The sequence below is a fragment of the Orbicella faveolata genome, unplaced genomic scaffold, assembly GCF_042242905.1.
Source record: "Orbicella faveolata isolate gen_17 unplaced genomic scaffold, um_ofav_v1 contig_13, whole genome shotgun sequence".
NCBI lineage: Eukaryota > Metazoa > Cnidaria > Anthozoa > Scleractinia > Merulinidae > Orbicella > Orbicella faveolata.
This window is the reverse complement of record NW_028301540.1, coordinates 31,203,279-31,226,461: the sequence shown is the minus strand read 5'-3', so window position 1 is coordinate 31,226,461 and position 23,183 is coordinate 31,203,279. Positions and strand designations below refer to the sequence as shown.

The following is a 23,183-nucleotide window of genomic DNA, read 5'->3' as shown; positions in this document are numbered from 1 at the left end:
TGCCGACGATGAAACCAGCACAGACCTCTCAGAAGACAAAGCAGGTGTACTTTGCTCTATTGTCAGACTTGAGCTCACTCTCACAGATGGCGAACTGCTTATCTCTGGGCTTGAAACAGCAACTGATGACGAAATCACTGCCGACGATGAAACCAGCACAGACCTCTCAGAAGACAAAGCAGGTGTACTTTGATCTATTGTCAGACTTGAGCTCACTCTCACAGATGGCGAACTGCTTATCTCTGGGCTTGAAACAGCAACTGATGACGAAATCACTGCCGACGATGAAACCAGCACAGACCTCTCAGAAGACAAAGCAGGTGTACTTTTATCTATTCTCAGACTTGAGCTCACTCTCACAGATGGCGAACTGCTTATCTCTGGGCTTGAAACAGCAGCTGATGACGAAATCACTGCCGACAATGAAACCAGCACAGACCTCTCAGAAGACAAAGCAGGTGTACTTTGATCTATTGTCAGACTTGAGCTCACTCTCACAGATGGCGAACTGCTTATCTCTGGGCTTGAAACAGCAACTGATGACGAAATCACTGCCGGCGATGAAACCAGCACAGACCTCTCAGAAGACAAAGCAGGTGTACTTTGATCTATTGTCAGACTTGAGCTCACTCTCACAGATGGCGAACTGCTTATCTCTGGGCTTGAAACAGCAACTGATGACGAAATCACTGCCGACGATGAAACCAGCACAGACCTCTCAGAAGACAAAGCAGGTGTACTTTGCTCTATTGTCAGACTTGAGCTCACTCTCACAGATGGCGAACTGCTTATCTCTGGGCTTGAAACAGCAACTGATGACGAAATCACTGCCGACGATGAAACCAGCACAGACCTCTCAGAAGACAAAGCAGGTGTACTTTGATCTATTGTCAGACTTGAGCTCCCTCTCACAGATGGCGAACTGCTTATCTCTGGGCTTGAAACAGCAACTGATGACGAAATCACTGCCGAGGATGAAACCAGCACAGACCTCTCAGAAGACAAAGCAGGTGTACTTTGATCTATTGTCAGACTTGAGCTCACTCTCACAGATGGCGAACTGCTTATCTCTGGGCTTGAAACAGCAACTGATGACGAAATCACTGCCGACGATGAAACCAGCACAGACCTCTCAGCAGACAAAGCAGGTGTACTTTTATCTATTCTCAGACTTGAGCTCACTCTCACAGATGGCGAACTGCTTATCTCTGGGCTTGAAACAGCAGCTGATGACGAAATCACTGCCGACAATGAAACCAGCACAGACCTCTCAGAAGACAAAGCAGGTGTACTTTGATCTATTGTCAGACTTGAGCTCACTCTCACAGATGGCGAACTGCTTATCTCTGGGCTTGAAACAGCAACTGATGACGAAATCACTGCCGACGATGAAACCAGCACAGACCTCTCAGAAGACAAAGCAGGTGTACTTTGATCTATTCTCAGACTTGAGCTCACTCTCACAGATGGCGAACTGCTTATCTCTGGGCTTGAAACAGCAACTGATGACGAAATCACTGCCGACGATGAAACCAGCACAGACCTCTCAGAAGACAAAGCAGGTGTACTTTGATCTATTGTCAGACTTGAGCTCCCTCTCACAGATGGCGAACTGCTTATCTCTGGGCTTGAAACAGCAACTGATGACGAAATCACTGCCGACGATGAAACCAGCACAGACCTCTCAGAAGACAAAGCAGGTGTACTTTGATCTATTGTCAGACTTGAGCTCACTCTCACAGATGGCGAACTGCTTATCTCTGGGCTTGAAACAGCAACTGATGACGAAATCACTGCCGACGATGAAACCAGCACAGACCTCTCAGAAGACAAAGCAGGTGTACTTTTATCTATTCTCAGACTTGAGCTCACTCTCACAGATGGCGAACTGCTTATCTCTGGGCTTGAAACAGCAGCTGATGACGAAATCACTGCCGACAATGAAACCAGCACAGACCTCTCAGAAGACAAAGCAGGTGTACTTTGATCTATTGTCAGACTTGAGCTCACTCTCACAGATGGCGAACTGCTTATCTCTGGGCTTGAAACAGCAACTGATGACGAAATCACTGCCGGCGATGAAACCAGCACAGACCTCTCAGAAGACAAAGCAGGTGTACTTTGATCTATTGTCAGACTTGAGCTCACTCTCACAGATGGCGAACTGCTTATCTCTGGGCTTGAAACAGCAACTGATGACGAAATCACTGCCGACGATGAAACCAGCACAGACCTCTCAGAAGACAAAGCAGGTGTACTTTGATCTATTGTCAGACTTGAGCTCCCTCTCACAGATGGCGAACTGCTTATCTCTGGGCTTGAAACAGCAACTGATGACGAAATCACTGCCGACGATGAAACCAGCACAGACCTCTCAGAAGACAAAGCAGGTGTACTTTGATCTATTGTCAGACTTGAGCTCACTCTCACAGATGGCGAACTGCTTATCTCTGGGCTTGAAACAGCAACTGATGACGAAATCACTGCCGACGATGAAACCAGCACAGACCTCTCAGAAGACAAAGCAGGTGTACTTTTATCTATTCTCAGACTTGAGCTCACTCTCACAGATGGCGAACTGCTTATCTCTGGGCTTGAAATAGCAGCTGATGACGAAATCACTGCCGACAATGAAACCAGCACAGACCTCTCAGAAGACAAAGCAGGTGTACTTTGATCTATTGTCAGACTTGAGCTCACTCTCACAGATGGCGAACTGCTTATCTCTGGGCTTGAAACAGCAACTGATGACGAAATCACTGCCGACGATGAAACCAGCACAGACCTCTCAGAAGACAAAGCAGGTGTACTTTTATCTATTGTCAGACTTGTGCTCCCTCTCACAGATGGCGAACTGCTTATCTCTGGGCTTGAAACAGCAACTGATGACGAAATCACTGCCGACGATGAAACCAGCACAGACCTCTCAGAAGACAAAGCAGGTGTACTTTGATCTATTGTCAGACTTGAGCTCCCTCTCACAGATGGCGAACTGCTTATCTCTGGGCTTGAAACAGCAACTGATGACGAAATCACTGCCGACGATGAAACCAACACAGACCTCTCAGAAGACAAAGCAGGTGTACTTTTATCTATTCTCAGACTTGAGCTCACTCTCACAGATGGCGAACTGCTTATCTCTGGGCTTGAAACAGCAACTGATGACGAAATCACTGCCGACAATGAAACCAGCACAGACCTCTCAGAAGACAAAGCAGGTGTACTTTGATCTATTGTCAGACTTGAGCTCACTCTCACAGATGGCGAACTGCTTATCTCTGGGCTTGAAACAGCAACTGATGACGAAATCACTGCCGACGATGAAACCAGCACAGACCTCTCAGAAGACAAAGCAGGTGTACTTTGATCTATTGTCAGACTTGAGCTCACTCTCACAGATGGCGAACTGCTTATCTCTGGGCTTGAAACAGCAACTGATGACGAAATCACTGCCGACGATGAAACCAGCACAGACCTCTCAGAAGACAAAGCAGGTGTACTTTGCTCTATTGTCAGACTTGAGCTCACTCTCACAGATGGCGAACTGCTTATCTCTGGGCTTGAAACAGCAACTGATGACGAAATCACTGCCGACGATGAAACCAGCACAGACCTCTCAGAAGACAAAGCAGGTGTACTTTGATCTATTGTCAGACTTGAGCTCACTCTCACAGATGGCGAACTGCTTATCTCTGGGCTTGAAACAGCAACTGATGACGAAATCACTGCCGACGATGAAACCAGCACAGACCTCTCAGAAGACAAAGCAGGTGTACTTTGATCTATTGTCAGACTTGAGCTCACTCTCACAGATGGCGAACTGCTTATCTCTGGGCTTGAAACAGCAACTGATGACGAAATCACTGCCGACGATGAAACCAGCACAGACCTCTCAGAAGACAAAGCAGGTGTACTTTTATCTATTCTCAGACTTGAGCTCACTCTCACAGATGGCGAACTGCTTATCTCTGGGCTTGAAACAGCAACTGATGACGAAATCACTGCCGACGATGAAACCAGCACAGACCTCTCAGAAGACAAAGCAGGTGTACTTTTATCTATTCTCAGACTTGAGCTCACTCTCACAGATGGCGAACTGCTTATCTCTGGGCTTGAAACAGCAGCTGATGACGAAATCACTGCCGACAATGAAACCAGCACAGACCTCTCAGAAGACAAAGCAGGTGTACTTTGATCTATTGTCAGACTTGAGCTCACTCTCACAGATGGCGAACTGCTTATCTCTGGGCTTGAAACAGCAACTGATGACGAAATCACTGCCGACGATGAAACCAACACAGACCTCTCAGAAGACAAAGCAGGTGTACTTTGATCTATTGTCAGACTTGAGCTCACTCTCACAGATGGCGAACTGCTTATCTCTGGGCTTGAAACAGCAACTGATGACGAAATCACTGCCGACGATGAAACCAGCACAGACCTCTCAGAAGACAAAGCAGGTGTACATTTATCTATTGTCAGACTTGAGCTCACTCTCACAGATGGCGAACTGCTTATCTCTGGGCTTGAAACAGCAACTGATGACGAAATCACTGCCGACGATGAAACCAGCACAGACCTCTCAGAAGACAAAGCAGGTGTACTTTGATCTATTGTCAGACTTGAGCTCACTCTCACAGATGGCGAACTGCTTATCTCTGGGCTTGAAACAGCAACTGATGACGAAATCACTGCCGACGATGAAACCAGCACAGACCTCTCAGCAGACAAAGCAGGTATACTTTGATCTATTGTCAGACTTGAGCTCACTCTCACAGATGGCGAACTGCTTATCTCTGGGCTTGAAACAGCAACTGATGACGAAATCACTGCCGACGATGAAACCAGCACAGACCTCTCAGAAGACAAAGCAGGTGTACTTTGATCTATTGTCAGACTTGAGCTCACTCTCACAGATGGCGAACTGCTTATCTCTGGGCTTGAAACAGCAACTGATGACGAAATCACTGCCGACGATGAAACCAGCACAGACCTCTCAGAAGACAAAGCAGGTGTACTTTGATCTATTGTCAGACTTGAGCTCACTCTCACAGATGGCGAACTGCTTATCTCTGGGCTTGAAACAGCAACTGATGACGAAATCACTGCCGACGATGAAACCAGCACAGACCTCTCAGAAGACAAAGCAGGTGTACTTTGATCTATTGTCAGACTTGAGCTCACTCTCACAGATGGCGAACTGCTTATCTCTGGGCTTGAAACAGCAACTGATGACGAAATCACTGCCGACGATGAAACCAGCACAGACCTCTCAGAAGACAAAGCAGGTGTACTTTGATCTATTGTCAGACTTGAGCTCACTCTCACAGATGGCGAACTGCTTATCTCTGGGCTTGAAACAGCAACTGATGACGAAATCACTGCCGACGATGAAACCAGCACAGACCTCTCAGAAGACAAAGCAGGTGTACTTTGCTCTATTGTCAGACTTGAGCTCACTCTCACAGATGGCGAACTGCTTATCTCTGGGCTTGAAACAGCAACTGATGACGAAATCACTGCCGACGATGAAACCAGCACAGACCTCTCAGAAGACAAAGCAAGTGTACTTTGATCTATTGTCAGACTTGAGCTCACTCTCACAGATGGCGAACTGCTTATCTCTGGGCTTGAAACAGCAACTGATGACGAAATCACTGCCGACGATGAAACCAGCACAGACCTCTCAGAAGACAAAGCAGGTGTACTTTGATCTATTGTCAGACTTGAGCTCACTCTCACAGATGGCGAACTGCTTATCTCTGGGCTTGAAACAGCAACTGATGACGAAATCACTGCCGACGATGAAACCAGCACAGACCTCTCAGAAGACAAAGCAGGTGTACTTTGATCTATTGTCAGACTTGAGCTCACTCTCACAGATGGCGACCTGCTTATCTCTGGGCTTGAAACAGCAACTGATGACGAAATCACTGCCGACGATGAAACCAGCACAGACCTCTCAGCAGACAAAGCAGGTATACTTTGATCTATTCTCAGACTTGAGCTCACTCTCACAGATGGCGAACTGCTTATCTCTGGGCTTGAAACAGCAACTGATGACGAAATCACTGCCGACGATGAAACCAGCACAGACCTCTCAGAAGACAAAGCAGGTGTACTTTGATCTATTGTCAGACTTGAGCTCACTCTCACAGATGGCGAACTGCTTATCTCTGGGCTTGAAACAGCAACTGATGACGAAATCACTGCCGACGATGAAACCAGCACAGACCTCTCAGAAGACAAAGCAGGTGTACTTTGATCTATTGTCAGACTTGAGCTCACTCTCACAGATGGCGAACTGCTTATCTCTGGGCTTGAAACAGCAACTGATGACGAAATCACTGCCGACGATGAAACCAGCACAGACCTCTCAGAAGACAAAGCAGGTGTACTTTGATCTATTGTCAGACTTGAGCTCACTCTCACAGATGGGGAACTGCTTATCTCTGGGCTTGAAACAGCAACTGATGACGAAATCACTGCCGACGATGAAACCAGCACAGACCTCTCAGAAGACAAAGCAGGTGTACTTTGATCTATTGTCAGACTTGAGCTCACTCTCACAGATGGCGACCTGCTTATCTCTGGGCTTGAAACAGCAACTGATGACGAAATCACTGCCGACGATGAAACCAGCACAGACCTCTCAGAAGACAAAGCAGGTGTACTTTGATCTATTCTCAGACTTGAGCTCACTCTCACAGATGGCGAACTGCTTATCTCTGGGCTTGAAACAGCAACTGATGACGAAATCACTGCCGACGATGAAACCACCACAGACCTCTCAGAAGGCAAAGCAGGTGTACTTTGATCTATTGTCAGACTTGAGCTCACTCTCACAGATGGCGAACTGCTTATCTCTGGGCTTGAAACAGCAACTGATGACGAAATCACTGCCGACGATGAAACCAGCACAGACCTCTCAGAAGACAAAGCAGGTGTACTTTGATCTATTGTCAGACTTGAGCTCACTCTCACAGATGGCGAACTGCTTATCTCTGGGCTTGAAACAGCAACTGATGACGAAATCACTGCCGACGATGAAACCAGCACAGACCTCTCAGAAGACAAAGCAGGTGTACTTTGATCTATTGTCAGACTTGAGCTCACTCTCACAGATGGCGACCTGCTTATCTCTGGGCTTGAAACAGCAACTGATGACGAAATCACTGCCGACGATGAAACCAGCACAGACCTCTCAGCAGACAAAGCAGGTATACTTTGATCTATTCTCAGACTTGAGCTCACTCTCACAGATGGCGAACTGCTTATCTCTGGGCTTGAAACAGCAACTGATGACGAAATCACTGCCGACGATGAAACCAGCACAGACCTCTCAGAAGACAAAGCAGGTGTACTTTGATCTATTGTCAGACTTGAGCTCACTCTCACAGATGGCGAACTGCTTATCTCTGGGCTTGAAACAGCAACTGATGACGAAATCACTGCCGACGATGAAACCAGCACAGACCTCTCAGAAGACAAAGCAGGTGTACTTTGATCTATTGTCAGACTTGAGCTCACTCTCACAGATGGCGAACTGCTTATCTCTGGGCTTGAAACAGCAACTGATGACGAAATCACTGCCGACGATGAAACCACCACAGACCTCTCAGAAGGCAAAGCAGGTGTACTTTGATCTATTGTCAGACTTGAGCTCACTCTCACAGATGGCGAACTGCTTATCTCTGGGCTTGAAACAGCAACTGATGACGAAATCACTGCCGACGATGAAACCAGCACAGACCTCTCAGAAGACAAAGCAAGTGTACTTTGATCTATTCTCAGACTTGAGCTTACTCTGACCGATAGCGAACTGCTTATCTCTGGGCTTGAAACAGCAACTGATGACGAAATCACTGCCGACGATGAAACCAGCACAGACCTCTCAGAAGACAAAGCAGGTGTACTTTGATCTATTGTCAGACTTGAGCTCACTCTCACAGATGGCGAACTGCTTATCTCTGGGCTTGAAACAGCAACTGATGACGAAATCACTGCCGACGATGAAACCAGCACAGACCTCTCAGAAGACAAAGCAAGTGTACTTTGATCTATTGTCAGACTTGAGCTCACTCTCACAGATGGCGACCTGCTTATCTCTGGGCTTGAAACAGCAACTGATGACGAAATCACTGCCGACGATGAAACCAGCACAGACCTCTCAGAAGACAAAGCAGGTGTACTTTGATCTATTGTCAGACTTGAGCTCACTCTCACAGATGGCGAACTGCTTATCTCTGGGCTTGAAACAGCAACTGATGACGAAATCACTGCCGACGATGAAACCAGCACAGACCTCTCAGCAGACAAAGCAGGTATACTTTGATCTATTGTCAGACTTGAGCTCACTCTCACAGATGGCGAACTGCTTATCTCTGGGCTTGAAACAGCAACTGATGACGAAATCACTGCCGACGATGAAACCAGCACAGACCTCTCAGAAGACAAAGCAGGTGTACTTTGATCTATTGTCAGACTTGAGCTCACTCTCACAGATGGCGAACTGCTTATCTCTGGGCTTGAAACAGCAACTGATGACGAAATCACTGCCGACGATGAAACCAGCACAGACCTCTCAGAAGACAAAGCAGGTGTACTTTTATCTATTGTCAGACTTGAGCTCACTCTCACAGATGGCGAACTGCTTATCTCTGGGCTTGAAACAGCAACTGATGACGAAATCACTGCCGACGATGAAACCAACACAGACCTCTCAGAAGACAAAGCAGGTGTACTTTGATCTATTGTCAGACTTGAGCTCACTCTCACAGATGGCGAACTGCTTATCTCTGGGCTTGAAACAGCAACTGATGACGAAATCACTGCCGACGATGAAACCAGCACAGACCTCTCAGAAGACAAAGCAGGTGTACTTTTATCTATTGTCAGACTTGAGCTCACTCTCACAGATGGCGAACTGCTTATCTCTGGGCTTGAAACAGCAACTGATGACGAAATCACTGCCGACGATGAAACCAGCACAGACCTCTCAGAAGACAAAGCAGGTGTACTTTGATCTATTGTCAGACTTGAGCTCACTCTCACAGATGGCGAACTGCTTATCTCTGGGCTTGAAACAGCAACTGATGACGAAATCACTGCCGACGATGAAACCAGCACAGACCTCTCAGAAGACAAAGCAGGTGTACTTTGATCTATTGTCAGACTTGAGCTCACTCTCACAGATGGCGAACTGCTTATCTCTGGGCTTGAAACAGCAACTGATGACGAAATCACTGCCGACGATGAAACCACCACAGACCTCTCACAAGGCAAAGCAGGTGTACTTTGATCTATTGTCAGACTTGAGCTCACTCTCACAGATGGCGAACTGCTTATCTCTGGGCTTGAAACAGCAACTGATGACGAAATCACTGCCGACGATGAAACCAGCACAGACCTCTCAGAAGACAAAGCAGGTGTACTTTGATCTATTGTCAGACTTGAGCTCACTCTCACAGATGGCGACCTGCTTATCTCTGGGCTTGAAACAGCAACTGATGACGAAATCACTGCCGACGATGAAACCACCACAGACCTCTCAAAAGGCAAAGCAGGTGTACTTTGATCTATTGTCAGACTTGAGCTCACTCTCACAGATGGCGAACTGCTTATCTCTGGGCTTGAAACAGCAGCTGATGACGAAATCACTGCCGACGATGAAACCAGCACAGACTTCTCAGAAGACAAAGCAGGTGTACTTTGATCTATTGTCAGACTTGAGCTCACTCTCACAGATGGCGAACTGCTTATCTCTGGGCTTGAAACAGCAACTGATGACGAAATCACTGCCGACGATGAAACCAGCACAGACCTCTCAGAAGACAAAGCAGGTGTACTTTGATCTATTGTCAGACTTGAGCTCACTCTCACAGATGGCAAACTGCTTATCTCTGGGCTTGAAACAGCAACTGATGACGAAATCACTGCCGACGAGGAAACCAGCACAGACCTCTCAGAAGACAAAGCAGGTGTACTTTGATCTATTCTATGACTTGAGCTCACTCTCACAGATGGCGAACTGCTTATCTCTGGGCTTGAAACAGCAACTGATGACGAAATCACTGCCGACGATGAAACCAGCACAGACCTCTCAGAAGACAAAGCAGGTGTACTTTGATCTATTGTCAGACTTGAGCTCCCTCTCACAGATGGCGAACTGCTTATCTCTGGGCTTGAAACAGCAACTGATGACGAAATCACTGCCGACGATGAAACCAGCACAGACCTCTCAGAAGACAAAGCAGGTGTACTTTGATCTATTGTCAGACTTGAGCTCACTCTCACAGATGGCGAACTGCTTATCTCTGGGCTTGAAACAGCAACTGATGACGAAATCACTGCCGACGATGAAACCAGCACAGACCTCTCAGCAGACAAAGCAGGTGTACTTTGATCTATTGTCAGACTTGAGCTCACTCTCACAGATGGCGAACTGCTTATCTCTGGGCTTGAAACAGCAACTGATGACGAAATCACTGCCGACGATGAAACCAGCACAGACCTCTCAGAAGACAAAGCAGGTGTACTTTGAGCTATTGTCAGACTTGAGCTCACTCTCACAGATGGCGACCTGCTTATCTCTGGGCTTGAAACAGCAACTGATGACGAAATCACTGCCGACGATGAAACCAGCACAGACCTCTCAGAAGACAAAGCAGGTGTACTTTGATCTATTGTCAGACTTGAGCTCACTCTCACAGATGGCGAACTGCTTATCTCTGGGCTTGAAACAGCAACTGATGACGAAATCACTGCCGACGATGAAACCAGCACAGACCTCTCAGCAGACAAAGCAGGTGTACTTTGATCTATTGTCAGACTTGAGCTCACTCTCACAGATGGCGAACTGCTTATCTCTGGGCTTGAAACAGCAACTGATGACGAAATCACTGCCGGCGATGAAACCAGCACAGACCTCTCAGAAGACAAAGCAGGTGTACTTTGATCTATTGTCAGACTTGAGCTCACTCTCACAGATGGCGAACTGCTTATCTCTGGGCTTGAAACAGCAACTGATGACGAAATCACTGCCGACAATGAAACCAGCACAGACCTCTCAGAAGACAAAGCAGGTGTACTTTGATCTATTGTCAGACTTGAGCTCACTCTCACAGATGGCGAACTGCTTATCTCTGGGCTTGAAACAGCAACTGATGACGAAATCACTGCCGACGATGAAACCAGCACAGACCTCTCAGAAGACAAAGCAGGTGTACTTTGATCTATTCTATGACTTGAGCTCACTCTCACAGATGGCGAACTGCTTATCTCTGGGCTTGAAACAGCAACTGATGACGAAATCACTGCCGACGATGAAACCAACACAGACCTCTCAGAAGACAAAGCAGGTGTACTTTGATCTATTGAAAGAGTTGATCTTGTGTTTATAGATTGTGAATGACTTGTTTTGGTTTTTAAACGAATCGTTGCTGCAGAATCTAGCTGGGAAGAAAAAGAAGATGATGGAGGCTGTTGTGCATTTATCGTGTTTTTAGATCGTATTATCGTAACGGTGGAATCTTTCGATAATGAGCCAAATGGTGACGACGAATCCAGCAAATTAGACACGGAGTACAACGCAGATGTACTTTGAAGTAACGACTTTTTGGAGCTTATTGAAATACCATCTGAACTATTTCTTTGTTTAGTTGAAACACTACTTGAGGAAACAAAGAATGCTGATGATACCTCCAGCAAAGAAGGCGTTGAAGACAATGGAGGTAAAATTTGCCTTGTTGTCTGCCTTGAATTTACTGTCTCATCCGTCGCTGTTGTACGTGAAACAACATTGACTGACGATAACTCTGGTGAAGATAATGATGATAATGAATCTAACACAGAAAACACAGAAGTCAGTATAGGTGTACTCTGATCAAGTACCTGGCTTGAGATTGATGCGACAGCGGAGAAACTACGTTCCTCTATGTTTTTCACAAGAATGGATGCAATTGTGGACGTTGACGAAGAACCCAAGAGTGACAATACAGATGTACTTTCTTGTTCTGCAATTGTTGAACGCTTGAGCGTGCTTAGTTTCACCATATTTGTGGATGATGGCACAAGGTTTGCTGAACTTGCGATTGACGATACTTCTTGAAATAATGTTGTATGGCCGCTAGCAAGTTGTGTCTTGTTAATGTTATTTACATTTGTTGTTGAATACAATTCTGTTCTTTCGGATACAAGGCTGTCAGTGACCTCGGGCGAGTTACTGTACATGACGCTGGATATTCGAAATGACGGTGAATGTGGATTAAACGAGATGGATGATGTTGCAGCATTGAAAGCTGTATTTTGTGAAGACGATACAAAAATACGAGTGGTTTGTGCGATACTATCAACTACCCTAGAAGAAGAAAATGATTCACTATAAGGAATGCTTGTTTCTGTCCTCGACTGATTGAATATTCCTGTCCTTGACGTTGTCTCTGGGGCAACAGCAGTTGCAAGTACAGACGACATAGAGCCAAATGAACTGACATCGCTTGTTGAGAAACTTGTCGCATTCTTTGTTAAACCAAGGATTATAATTCCCTTCAGGATCAGCCATAAAAAGCATACTGAGGCAACATCACGAAAGGCCAGTAAACCTACACATGTATAAAATTGAGTAGTAAAGCATATTGAGTAATCAATGAGACTGCACGTTTTAGAAAAGTAAGTGAATGCTTGCATATTTTACTTGAAGGACCTCAGTCACAGTGTTTTGAGCCATGTACAAGATTACCTTTAAATTAAAGGAACCTGAAAAGACAAGTTTATTAAGATAGAAAAACGCCGGATGATAATAAACAATTATTGGATGAGATTTTTGTGATATCCAGAATAATCAAGGTCGAGGTAGGGGTTATCAGCCGAAGCCGAAGGTTGAGACTGATAACCCTTACCGAGATATTATTATTCCGGATATCACAAAAACCGAATCTAATAATAGTAGTATACAACAGAGAGTTCTGCGACCGGGACACAGGGACACAGTGACGTCACAATACCCCAGAGGTTGACGTCATCAAAAATGATGACATTATAATCTAAATATAGAATACAGAGAGTTCTGCGACCGCGACACAGGGACACAGTGACGTCACAATACCCCAGAGGTTGACGTCATCAAAAAATGATGACATCATAATCTAAATATAGAATACAGAGAGTTCTGCGACCGGGAGGTTGACGTCATCATCATAATCTAAATATAGAATAGTGACATCATCGGAATGGAGGGGTGTAAGGTGTCATTGGAGGTGTTATGTCATAATCTGAAAATAGGTAGAATGATTTAATAGAATTATTTTTAGTAACAGAAGTCATGTGATTTTCTCATTATAAAGAGGTGAAATTTTAGGAATATACTAGTAAGCTTAACATGGGTCTCACTCTCTCTGCTCGTCGAATACGATTTAACACGTACCGCTTACTGGCTAGAAAGCTGATCACTCCTATAAGTGAAATAGTTTTGCTGACAGAAGCCTCATTATGTGGTCTACCACGTACCAAGCTTTCCAAGTTAAAGAACCTTCATTCTGAAGAACCCCTGCCCAATTCCGCCCATTATTGAGTATAGAATAGGAAGAAATACATTTTAGCAGGGTAATTTAGTAACAGAATAAAATATACTTTATTTCTATTACGTGTACTTAATTTTCCGACCTGGGAAATATTAATTACGTATAGGCGACATGGAAATTGCTTTTCCGTGTTTGGACTGTCAATTTGTATTTTCACTTTAAATAGACGCTAAGCAGAAAAGAAATTTCCTTTGGACATGATCACTACCGGCTTTAGTGCCTTGGGCTAAAGTCTATATGAATCTTATACGCCTCAGTCATTATAAAAATCTATGATTGCGAATAAATCGATTTCTACTCGGTCTGTTAAGGTACTAGACAGAACAAAACAACTCTGTTTGTTCAAATACAATAGAGTTTTCCATTGCTTCCTTGTTATTGCAAAATAATCTCCCTGGGGTCATTAACGCCTAAAGTTATGCAAGTAGACTAGACCGAGAAAATGTTTTTTAAAGACGTTGATTGCAATCAGCTACTCTTTAACTATTTACAACTCTCAGAGCTCTAACTTGTCAAGTGCTCATTACAAAGTCCTACAGTTTGTTCTTTTTATCCGGTCATGATCAAGTACACTGAACCATACTTTGTACTCAGAAGCCTTTTCGATAATTCTGTTTACACTGGCTGCGAAGTTATTAGTCGTTTATTTCAATGAAACTTCTCAAACGTAAGAACACCTTTTACGTGTAAGATTCGTTTTGCATTCGGCCTTTTCGGCTGCTTTTTCTTCTAAAAGTAATTAAATTAGCTCATACTTACGTGAATTGACCAAGAATAACAAAATCTTCATTTTATCATCATGCCTTGTCGAGTGCTTACCTGATTATCCATCGACTGAAGCATGAATCTATCCAATTTAAATGCAATTATAAACTCACGTTTCTGTTAATTCGGTTTTGTTCGGGGAGTCTTTGGTATGCGAACACTAATCCAGTTTTTCATTTCCACTGTTTTTATTAACTTTTACATGTGATTACATAGGTACCAGGAGTAATCAACATCTAATCTCTTCTTATCCAACCAAAACATTTTTTAGAGATAAGTAATGAGAACTGAAAGAAGTGATCAAAGTCTACAATGTAACGATTAATCGAGAGAAAGTAATGAAAGAAAAATTTGATTCTTACAAGAGTGGAATTTTACCTGATCATGATACTCACAGGCATCTTTTATTCGAATGATGCCAAAATCAAAGTTGAGGGGTTCTTTGCATGAATTCACATTCCGATAGATTCAATTCTTTTCAATGGCTAATTCCCTGGGGCGATGCGAACTTTATATCACTATCTAACACTTTTAATCAATATATAGAAAATCCAGCGGAGTCGACCGGGTGTAACTGTTGTTTTATTGCGTAAGATTACATCTGATTGTCACGTTTCCGTTCATTTGTTCCACCATAGTCCTTTAGAGCTCGAGAACATGGGACAAAAGCATTGTTTACCCGGTCCATCTGACGCTTTTTATAGTTATTTCAATGCAAACGAGGAATACGAGAGGCGTTTTTATTCAAATTCTTATGACCCATACCCTGGATTCCGTTACTGACAGCAATTTGAAGAGATGGCTTCAGGGAGACAATCTTTTTCGATCGGAAGTGGTGCAAGCTGTTTTTCTGTTTCTGTTTCTCTTATTTAGACTTAGTAGTAGTAGGTCCACATCAACTGTACAGTTGCTTATTCTAAACCTACTTATCAAATAAACGTATGTATGTACGTATGTATGCACGTATGTATGTATGTATGTATGTATGTATGTATGTATGTATGTATGTATGTATGTATGTATGTATGTATGTATGTATGTATGTATGTATGTATGTATGTATGTATGTATGTATGTATGTATGTATGTATGTATGTATGTATGTATGTATGTATGTATGTATGTATGTATGTATGTATGTATGTATGTATGTATGTATGTATGTATGTATGTATGTATGTATGTATGTATGTATGTATGTATGTATGTATGTATGTATGTATGTATGTATGTATGTATGTATGTATGTATGTATGTATGTATGTATGTATGTATGTATGTATGTATGTAAGCAACAGCACAAACGCAAGCAAAAACTGCTTGTCCAATTTCACGAGTTGCTAGCTTGACTTATAAACCATCGGGAGATTGATGATCATTGATCGACGTAAAATCACACACGTTGGTATAAACAGCAGGGTGCCAATTAGTGTGTAAATGTATGGTGTCGCGTGATGATAATTTCCCATTTTCATGATCTGTTTGTGATTTGAAGTATTCGGCAGATTTCTTCCAGTGCTTGAAGTATAAGTGGGATGGATGGTTATGGCGATGGGTGGGCGACTTTGCTGAGAAGAGGGCTGTAGTAATCGCTGGTGCTGGTATTATAACCGGGTATTATAATTACGATCGGCGCTTATCATAATAGGCTTGGTGGTGTAAAAACTTTGTATGTCACATCACACAAAAATGGATCGTTGGCTCGAAGATCTATAGTAATGAGTTGTGGTAATAGTTCTAACAAGGCAGAGATATTAATGTGACGTAAATTGTTATCTCGTTACTAGTAAAATCGAAGGGTAGTTCTCAACCCTTGTCTCTGAATCTGGTATGGATGACATACCAACACTTGTACAGTCGATAATCTACTTCTCGAAGCAAGCGTTTGAACCGCGTAGAATAGCTAGCAGAATGAGTATGGATAAAGACATCTTGTATTCTGGAAAATGCTTGAGAAATTTGAGATTTCCTTTACCGTGAAATTATTAACTGAACTATCATCTTTACTATTAATTTTTCGTTAGATAAGAAAAAACATCTCTCGAATGACACGCGCGTTCTTTCTTCTCGCGATCCCACGCGCTATCTCCACGCGTACCATCTCCACGTGCTATCTCCACGCGTGCTCGGAAAAAAAAATGACTCTTTTGGCCCCTGTGGCCCGTTTGGCCCTATAAATTCCGTGTTATAATCAGTTTTGTTCAATTAGGTTCAAACTTTCACACTATTAACATGGTAAATAGAAAATGTAAGCACTGCCCCATCCCAGGGTGTGGGTCAAAATTTTTATTTCGATTAGCAAACCATTTGAGTCAAGTACACGAATTGACAGACATTGAGCGAAAATATTGGCTACAGTTTGCTAAGTTACAAACAACCAACATGGTTCGTGTTTATGAGAAAGAGGCTGAACCCAAGACTGCTTGGGAATAGGCTCTAAATCTGAAGCATACAGTTCAATCAATTATTTAAAAGTATGGACCCAAGACTTAAACATCCCTTCCCGGCAATTGTCGCAGGACGAACCTGTTGTGCTAAAAGTCAGTTTGGAAAACGTTTACTTGAATCGGGGAAGGATCTCATCGACGGAGCTCCTGAAAACGTCAGTTGGTGCTACGGTATTTACCAACCCGCCTACGATGATATGTTGGGTATGTTGACAACTACTCCAAACATCAACTTTGTCGAAGGATTTCCTAGCGACTTAGAATCTATGATTGATCCCTCCATCAGAAATTTGGTAGTCATCGACGATTTAATGTAGGAACTCAGTAACGATCAGCGAAGTACCAATCTGTTCACGAAAGGTTGCCATCACTGCAATTTGAGCGTGATATTTATACTACAAACATCTTTCACCGAGGAAAGGAATTGAGGGATACCGTACCAGTTTGAACTGTCATTAGTTGTATTTCTATTCTTAGACGCTCGCATTATTCACCAAAATTCCAGGTATTGCACCATCTCTTTAAAAGCTTTATTTAGCGATGACGTTATTCTTTTCAAAAGTTTTGACTGAGAAACTTATCTTTGAAAACGTATTATTACTTTACACAAAGTGCATTTTGTGCGGTGCTTCAGCATTCCCGCCTGTCATTGGAAATGTCACAAACATCCAAAAAGTCACAAATAGGAAAGCGGCGCAACTTCTCAAGGTATAATTATAGTCGAATTAAGCATTTGCATTATTATAACCTCAAGTAAACCAATCAAGTGTTAACACGTTACAACATTTACTGCATACCAGAGCAAAACGTAGGGTTCTCGAGCTCTAAAGGACTATGGTGGAACAAATGAACGGAAACGTGACAATCAGATGTAATCTTACGCAATAAAACAACAGTTACACCCAGTCGACTCCGCTGGATTTTCTATATATTGATTAAAAGTGTTAGATAGTGATATAAAGTTCGCATCGCCTCGGGGAATTAGCCATTGAAAAGAATTGAATCTATCGGAATGTGAATTCATGCAAAGAACCTCTCAACTTTGATTTTGGCATCATTCGAATAAAAGATGCCTGTGAGTATCATGATCAGGTAAAATTCCACTCTTGTAAGAATCAAATTTTTCTTTCATTACCTTCTCTCGATTAATCGTTACATTGTAGACTTAGATCACTTCTTTCAGTTCTCATTACTTATCTCTAGAAAGTGTGTTGGTTATATATGGAGAGATTAGATGTTGATTACTCCTAGGACCTATGTAATCACATGTAAAAGTTAAACAGTGGAAATGAAAAACTGGATTACCGTGTGTTCGCATACCAAAGACTCCCCGAGCAAAACCGAATTAACAGAAACGTGAGTTTATAATTGCATTTAAATTGGATAGATTCATGCTTCAGTCGATGGATAATCAGGTAAGCACTCGACAAGGCATGATGATAAAATGATTTTTTTTTATTCTTGGTCAATTCACCTAGTGTGAACTAATTTAGTTACTTTTAGAAGAAAAAGCAGCCGAAAAGGCCGAATGCAAAACAAACCTTACACGCAAAAGGTAATCTATCAAAGGAAGAAGATTAAACAATATAGCTTTACTAACCAAGAGAGAAATATGAAATGAAATAAAAAGGAACCCCCTTACTTTTCTCACGTTCTTACGTTTGAGAAGTTTCATTGAAATAAACGACTAATAACTTCGCAGCCAGTGTAAACAGAATTATCGAAAAGGCTTCTGAGTACAAAGTATGGTTCAGTGTACTTGATCATGACCGGATAAAAAGAACAAACTGTAGAACTTTGTAATGATCACTTGGCAAGTTAGAGCTCTGAGAGTTGTAAATAGTTAAAGAGTAGTTGATTGCAATAAACGTCTTTGAAAAACATTTGTTCGTTCACTTTCTCGGTCTTGTCTGCTTGCATAACTTTAGGCGTTAATGACCCCAGGGGAGATTATTTTGCAATAACAAAGAAGCAATGGAAAACTCTATTGTATTTGAATAAACAGAGTTGTTTTGTTCTGTCTAGTACCTTAACAGACCGAGTAGAAATCGATTTATTCGCAATCATAGATTTTTATAATGACTGAGGCGTATAAGATTCATATAGACTTTAGCCCAAGGCACTAAAGCCGGTAGTGATCATGTCCAAAGGAAATTTCTTTTCTGCTTAGCGTCTATTTAAAATGAAAATACAAATTGACGGTCCAGACACGGAAAAGCAATTTCCATGTCGCCTATACGTAATTAATATTTCCCAGGTCGGAAAATTAAGTACACGTAATAGAAATAAAGTATATTTTATTCTGTTACTAAATTACCCTGCTAAAATGTATTTCTTCCTATTCTATACTCAATAATGGGCGGAATTGGGCAGGGGTTCTTCAGAATGAAGGTTCTTTAACTTGGAAAGCTTGGTACGTGGTAGACCACATAATGAGGTTTCTGTCAGCAAAACTATTTCACTTATAGGAGTGATCAGCTTTCTAGCCAGTAAGCGGTACGTGTTAAATCGTATTCGACGAGCAGAGAGAGTGAGACCCATGTTAAGCTTACTAGTATATTCCTAAAATTTCACCTCTTTATAATGAGAAAATCACATGACTTCTGTTACTAAAAATAATTCTATTAAATCATTCTACCTATTTTCAGATTATGACGTAACACCTCCAATGACACCCTACACCCCTCCATTCCGATGATGTCACTATTCTATATTTAGATTATGATGATGACGTCAACCTCCCGGTCGCAGAACTCTCTGTATTCTATATTTAGATTATGATGTCATCATTTTTTGATGACGTCAACCTCTGGGGTATTGTGACGTCACTGTGTCCCAGTGTCCCGGTCGCAGAACTCTCTGTATTCTATATTTAGATTATAATGTCATCATTTTTGATGACGTCAACCTCTGGGGTATTGTGACGTCACTGTGTCCCTGTGTCCCGGTCGCAGAACTCTCTGTTGTATACTACTAATAATTGTTTTATCATACATTGAACGAAAAAAAAGGAAGTCACGTTTTTGCTTCTTCACTGACCGAAAGCAACACAAAGCGCGCGAACTTGACATTATTTCCCTTAGAAATCATGCACTGCGGTCATACATGACATGATTACCCATGACCTTGAGTGTCCTTGACATGATTATTGTATAATCTCCAGCAACATGACGTCACAAATGCTGATTTCGAAAATTCACTGTACGCTTTCGGCTAATCAAAAAAGAGATAGTGAGTTCAATGTGTAATAATAATGATAAACCATAAAGGAAGAAGGATGGTTACGGATGGAGAAGACTAACATGGATTGCAAACGACGAACTTGATAAGTTTAGGCTAAACTTTTCAAGATACAGAAACAATGACTCCTGATTTAATTGCCAGTTCGCGTATTAAAGTTCTCTTAGGTTTTGGAAATCGCTAAGCTCTCTCTAACCGCTGACCGCACGTAGGGCATTGCACACTCGTCTTCCCACGCTCTTCGAATTGACGCGACAAGGTCTTCTACGGGGGGGGGGGGGGGCGGTTAGGTGGCAGCTACCCTTGATCTCGCTACTTTTCTGGTTTCTATGATCGCCCCAATAAAGACATCTGTCAATCATTTCAGAACCGTAACGAGCATGCGTTGAATAAACTCTTCGGTCCCATACTTGCTACTGGACGGTCACGAACATAAGCCATGTAGGTATGAATCAATAAAATTGGATATTTTCCCTAAACATTAAACGGAAAAAGCAATGCAAGCCCATTTTAGGCAGTAGCACTTAGATGTGTCTGGTCTGTAACTTGGTTATGTTTCCCCCGAGTATAATTTTGACAGGAAAGTACAACGACTGTGTGAAAGCTAAAAAAATATTTGTTTGAACTTGGAGCCTGTTCCAGGTATTCAGATTGTGGTTAGTGTCAAGATTAGACTACTGCAGCAGAATATTTCCCCCTCGAATTCCCCCCCCCCCCCCCCCACAAAAAAAAATAAAGTAATAATAATAATAATAATAATAATAATAATAATAATAATAATAGTAATAATAATAATTCGTGCAGGGGACTTGCCCCCAAAAAAGAATCCTACAGAGGCAGTGGACGTGAAAAGAAATTCCTGCAATCTGAAAAAGTCCCACCCCTCATCACATTTCTAATGGTCCGTTCTTAAATGTCCTTAAATGCGTGATATCTTTGTTTTTGTTTTTGTTTTTTGTTTCTTTTCTGTGATCTATTTATTTTCAGAATTTTGTTCATGTTTGGATTAAGAGTAAACTATTCCAGATGCAGCATACATTTACATATCCCGTTGTTTCCTCGAAATGAAAAGACATTTGGAACCTTTGCACAAATAAACGAAGAGCTGAATTCGATGGTATATTTTGCAAAAAATTCAAACTTCTGATCGACAGATTTTCTTCATTTTTTCACTTAACGTAGAAAATCGGTAGAGAAAATGGTCTATCAAAAGAAAAATAGGGGTCACTGGATGTTCGAGGTCGTTAAATCCTGGCAAAGCTGTAGCAATGGCCATCTGCCCTATCATTGTTTATCATTGCGCGCTCATGCATGACGTGGAGTGTGAATTTGCGTGCGCAGTAAGGATGCGCAGAAACAATTAGCGCGAAAAATATCAGCTCAACTAGTTAACCATCTACAGATTTCGACGGCGATAGTTTTGTTTCATGTATCAGTCTATTTATTACCTGGCACCAAACAAACACGGCACTGCGCCAGTATTGGGAAACACAGTAGTTATCCTAATTTAATTCAAGGTTATTTTAATAAACTCGCTGCATTTTAATATGAATTAAACTAAACTAAACTTAATTTACTCAGTGCTGTAATCTGGCAAAAAAAAAAGCGTAAAGAAAATTTAGCATTCCTTGACGACATTATATTTCAGTACGTGAAAATTAAATTTGCGTCGCCGTTTCGATTGGCGCCGTGTCCGTGAAGGAACAAATGTTATATTTGTTTATTTTCCGCTCAGAGCATTTTTTTCTCCGGGTCTCAAAATCGGCAATATTTCCAAATTCAAGTTCGGTCCAGAAAAATGCCAACGTTTCGATATTACACGAATGACATTCGTAACTCTTGTAAAAAGGATTAACACGAACAAATGTACACAACATGTTGCATGATCCCGAGTTGCCGTCAAAAATTTTACACGCAACGCTATCAATCGTTTCTTTAATTAACTTATCCTTGCTGCGAGAATGTTTTCTTATCAGGACTAGAGAAGTTCGCTGCAGGTACTTCGCTTTTAAAATCACATTAAATATAATCTTCTAGTGTAAAAGAAATGATCGTAGAAATTATAACCAGTTGTATTGCCTATTTTTAAACATAAAAATTCATTACTAAAGTTTAGTAACAGGTATCCTTTTATATGCAGCCGCAACGGTTCACTCCGGTGTCTCGCATCGTTCGCGCGAAGCAAGCACCTCCAACCGGAAAAACCGAGCTACCTTTCGTACGATTTGTAGCTTGTAAACTAATACAGGTAGTTCACGAGTACAAACATTGCATGTTAAGTCGCTTTACGCGTACAAGCGAGGAGACTACAAACGCAGTAAAGCTAACCAGCATTTTTGTGATCGTTGGAAGAAAATGAAAGTCTCCCTTACCTCGTGTAGTCAAATTCCATGGCTTGAACTCTTTCATGTTGCCTCTTGAAACGTAAAGACGAGGCTCAGTGGTCGTTCCATAAGTCCAGATATTCACTTTATGTTATTCAGTAGCGTTAGGTAAACAAAATATTCCTCCGGTATACGGTGATACACGGCCAAAAACCAGCAGTTATTTCCACGATTCCAATCGATTCCGAATGAATTGCGTCACAATCCAAAATCTTACAGTGTGGGCGAAATTCCTTTAAACAATAAAACTGAGTTGTTGACAGTTCTTGTTACTCAATTCTCTGCGGAGAAGTGCACTTGTTACCAAAGGCTTTGTTCACGAGAAATCACATTTCAAGATATTATTTCAACAGATAATCAACAGGAAGATGTTCATAAAAGTGCACGCTAGTGAATGCAAATGCAGCTATCATACCCAGTGTTGATTTTTTTTTTGCCGCAATGCAATTCCACCAGACAATGACATTTAGACCCGTTATCTACCCTCCCGTTTGCACAAGGATGAGACCCTCTATGTTCGCGTCTAGACACCAAAATTTCCCTAATTACAACTTGTGGGCTGCAGGACTATAAAGTAATGATCAGTCTGAATGGAAGGAATTCCAGTCACTTGGTTCTACCAATGAATGAAGTACCTCTGTTCAAAAGAAAGGTGATTAAAAAGTGTGAATTTGGACGTGCAAGGTTTTTGGGCACAAAAATGGCATGCTCATTAATAATTTAATATTTTGTGGTTAAAACCTGTCTGAATTTCAGGTGTTTGCCTA

The 23,183-nt window shown here is 42.3% G+C and overlaps 1 protein-coding gene across 1 annotated transcript in view; it reads right to left on the bottom strand.

Annotated features, from left to right (window-relative positions):
* LOC110062556 (uncharacterized) overlaps positions 1-23,183 on the bottom strand; it is a 48,533-nt gene extending 25,350 nt beyond the window's left edge. Inside the window, exons 1-10 of the mRNA XM_089285734.1 lie at positions 22,405-23,183; positions 10,492-12,602; positions 7,030-10,425; positions 5,758-6,996; positions 5,224-5,343; positions 4,948-5,064; positions 3,907-4,461; positions 2,770-3,234; positions 1,078-2,565; positions 355-984 (exon numbers count right to left, since the gene is read on the bottom strand). Coding sequence (XP_089141860.1) covers positions 355-984; positions 1,078-2,565; positions 2,770-3,234; positions 3,907-4,461; positions 4,948-5,064; positions 5,224-5,343; positions 5,758-6,996; positions 7,030-10,425; positions 10,492-12,602; positions 22,405-22,441 — 10,158 coding nt within the window. The 5' untranslated portion in view covers positions 22,442-23,183. The remainder of the gene's footprint in view (positions 1-354; positions 985-1,077; positions 2,566-2,769; positions 3,235-3,906; positions 4,462-4,947; positions 5,065-5,223; positions 5,344-5,757; positions 6,997-7,029; positions 10,426-10,491; positions 12,603-22,404) is intronic.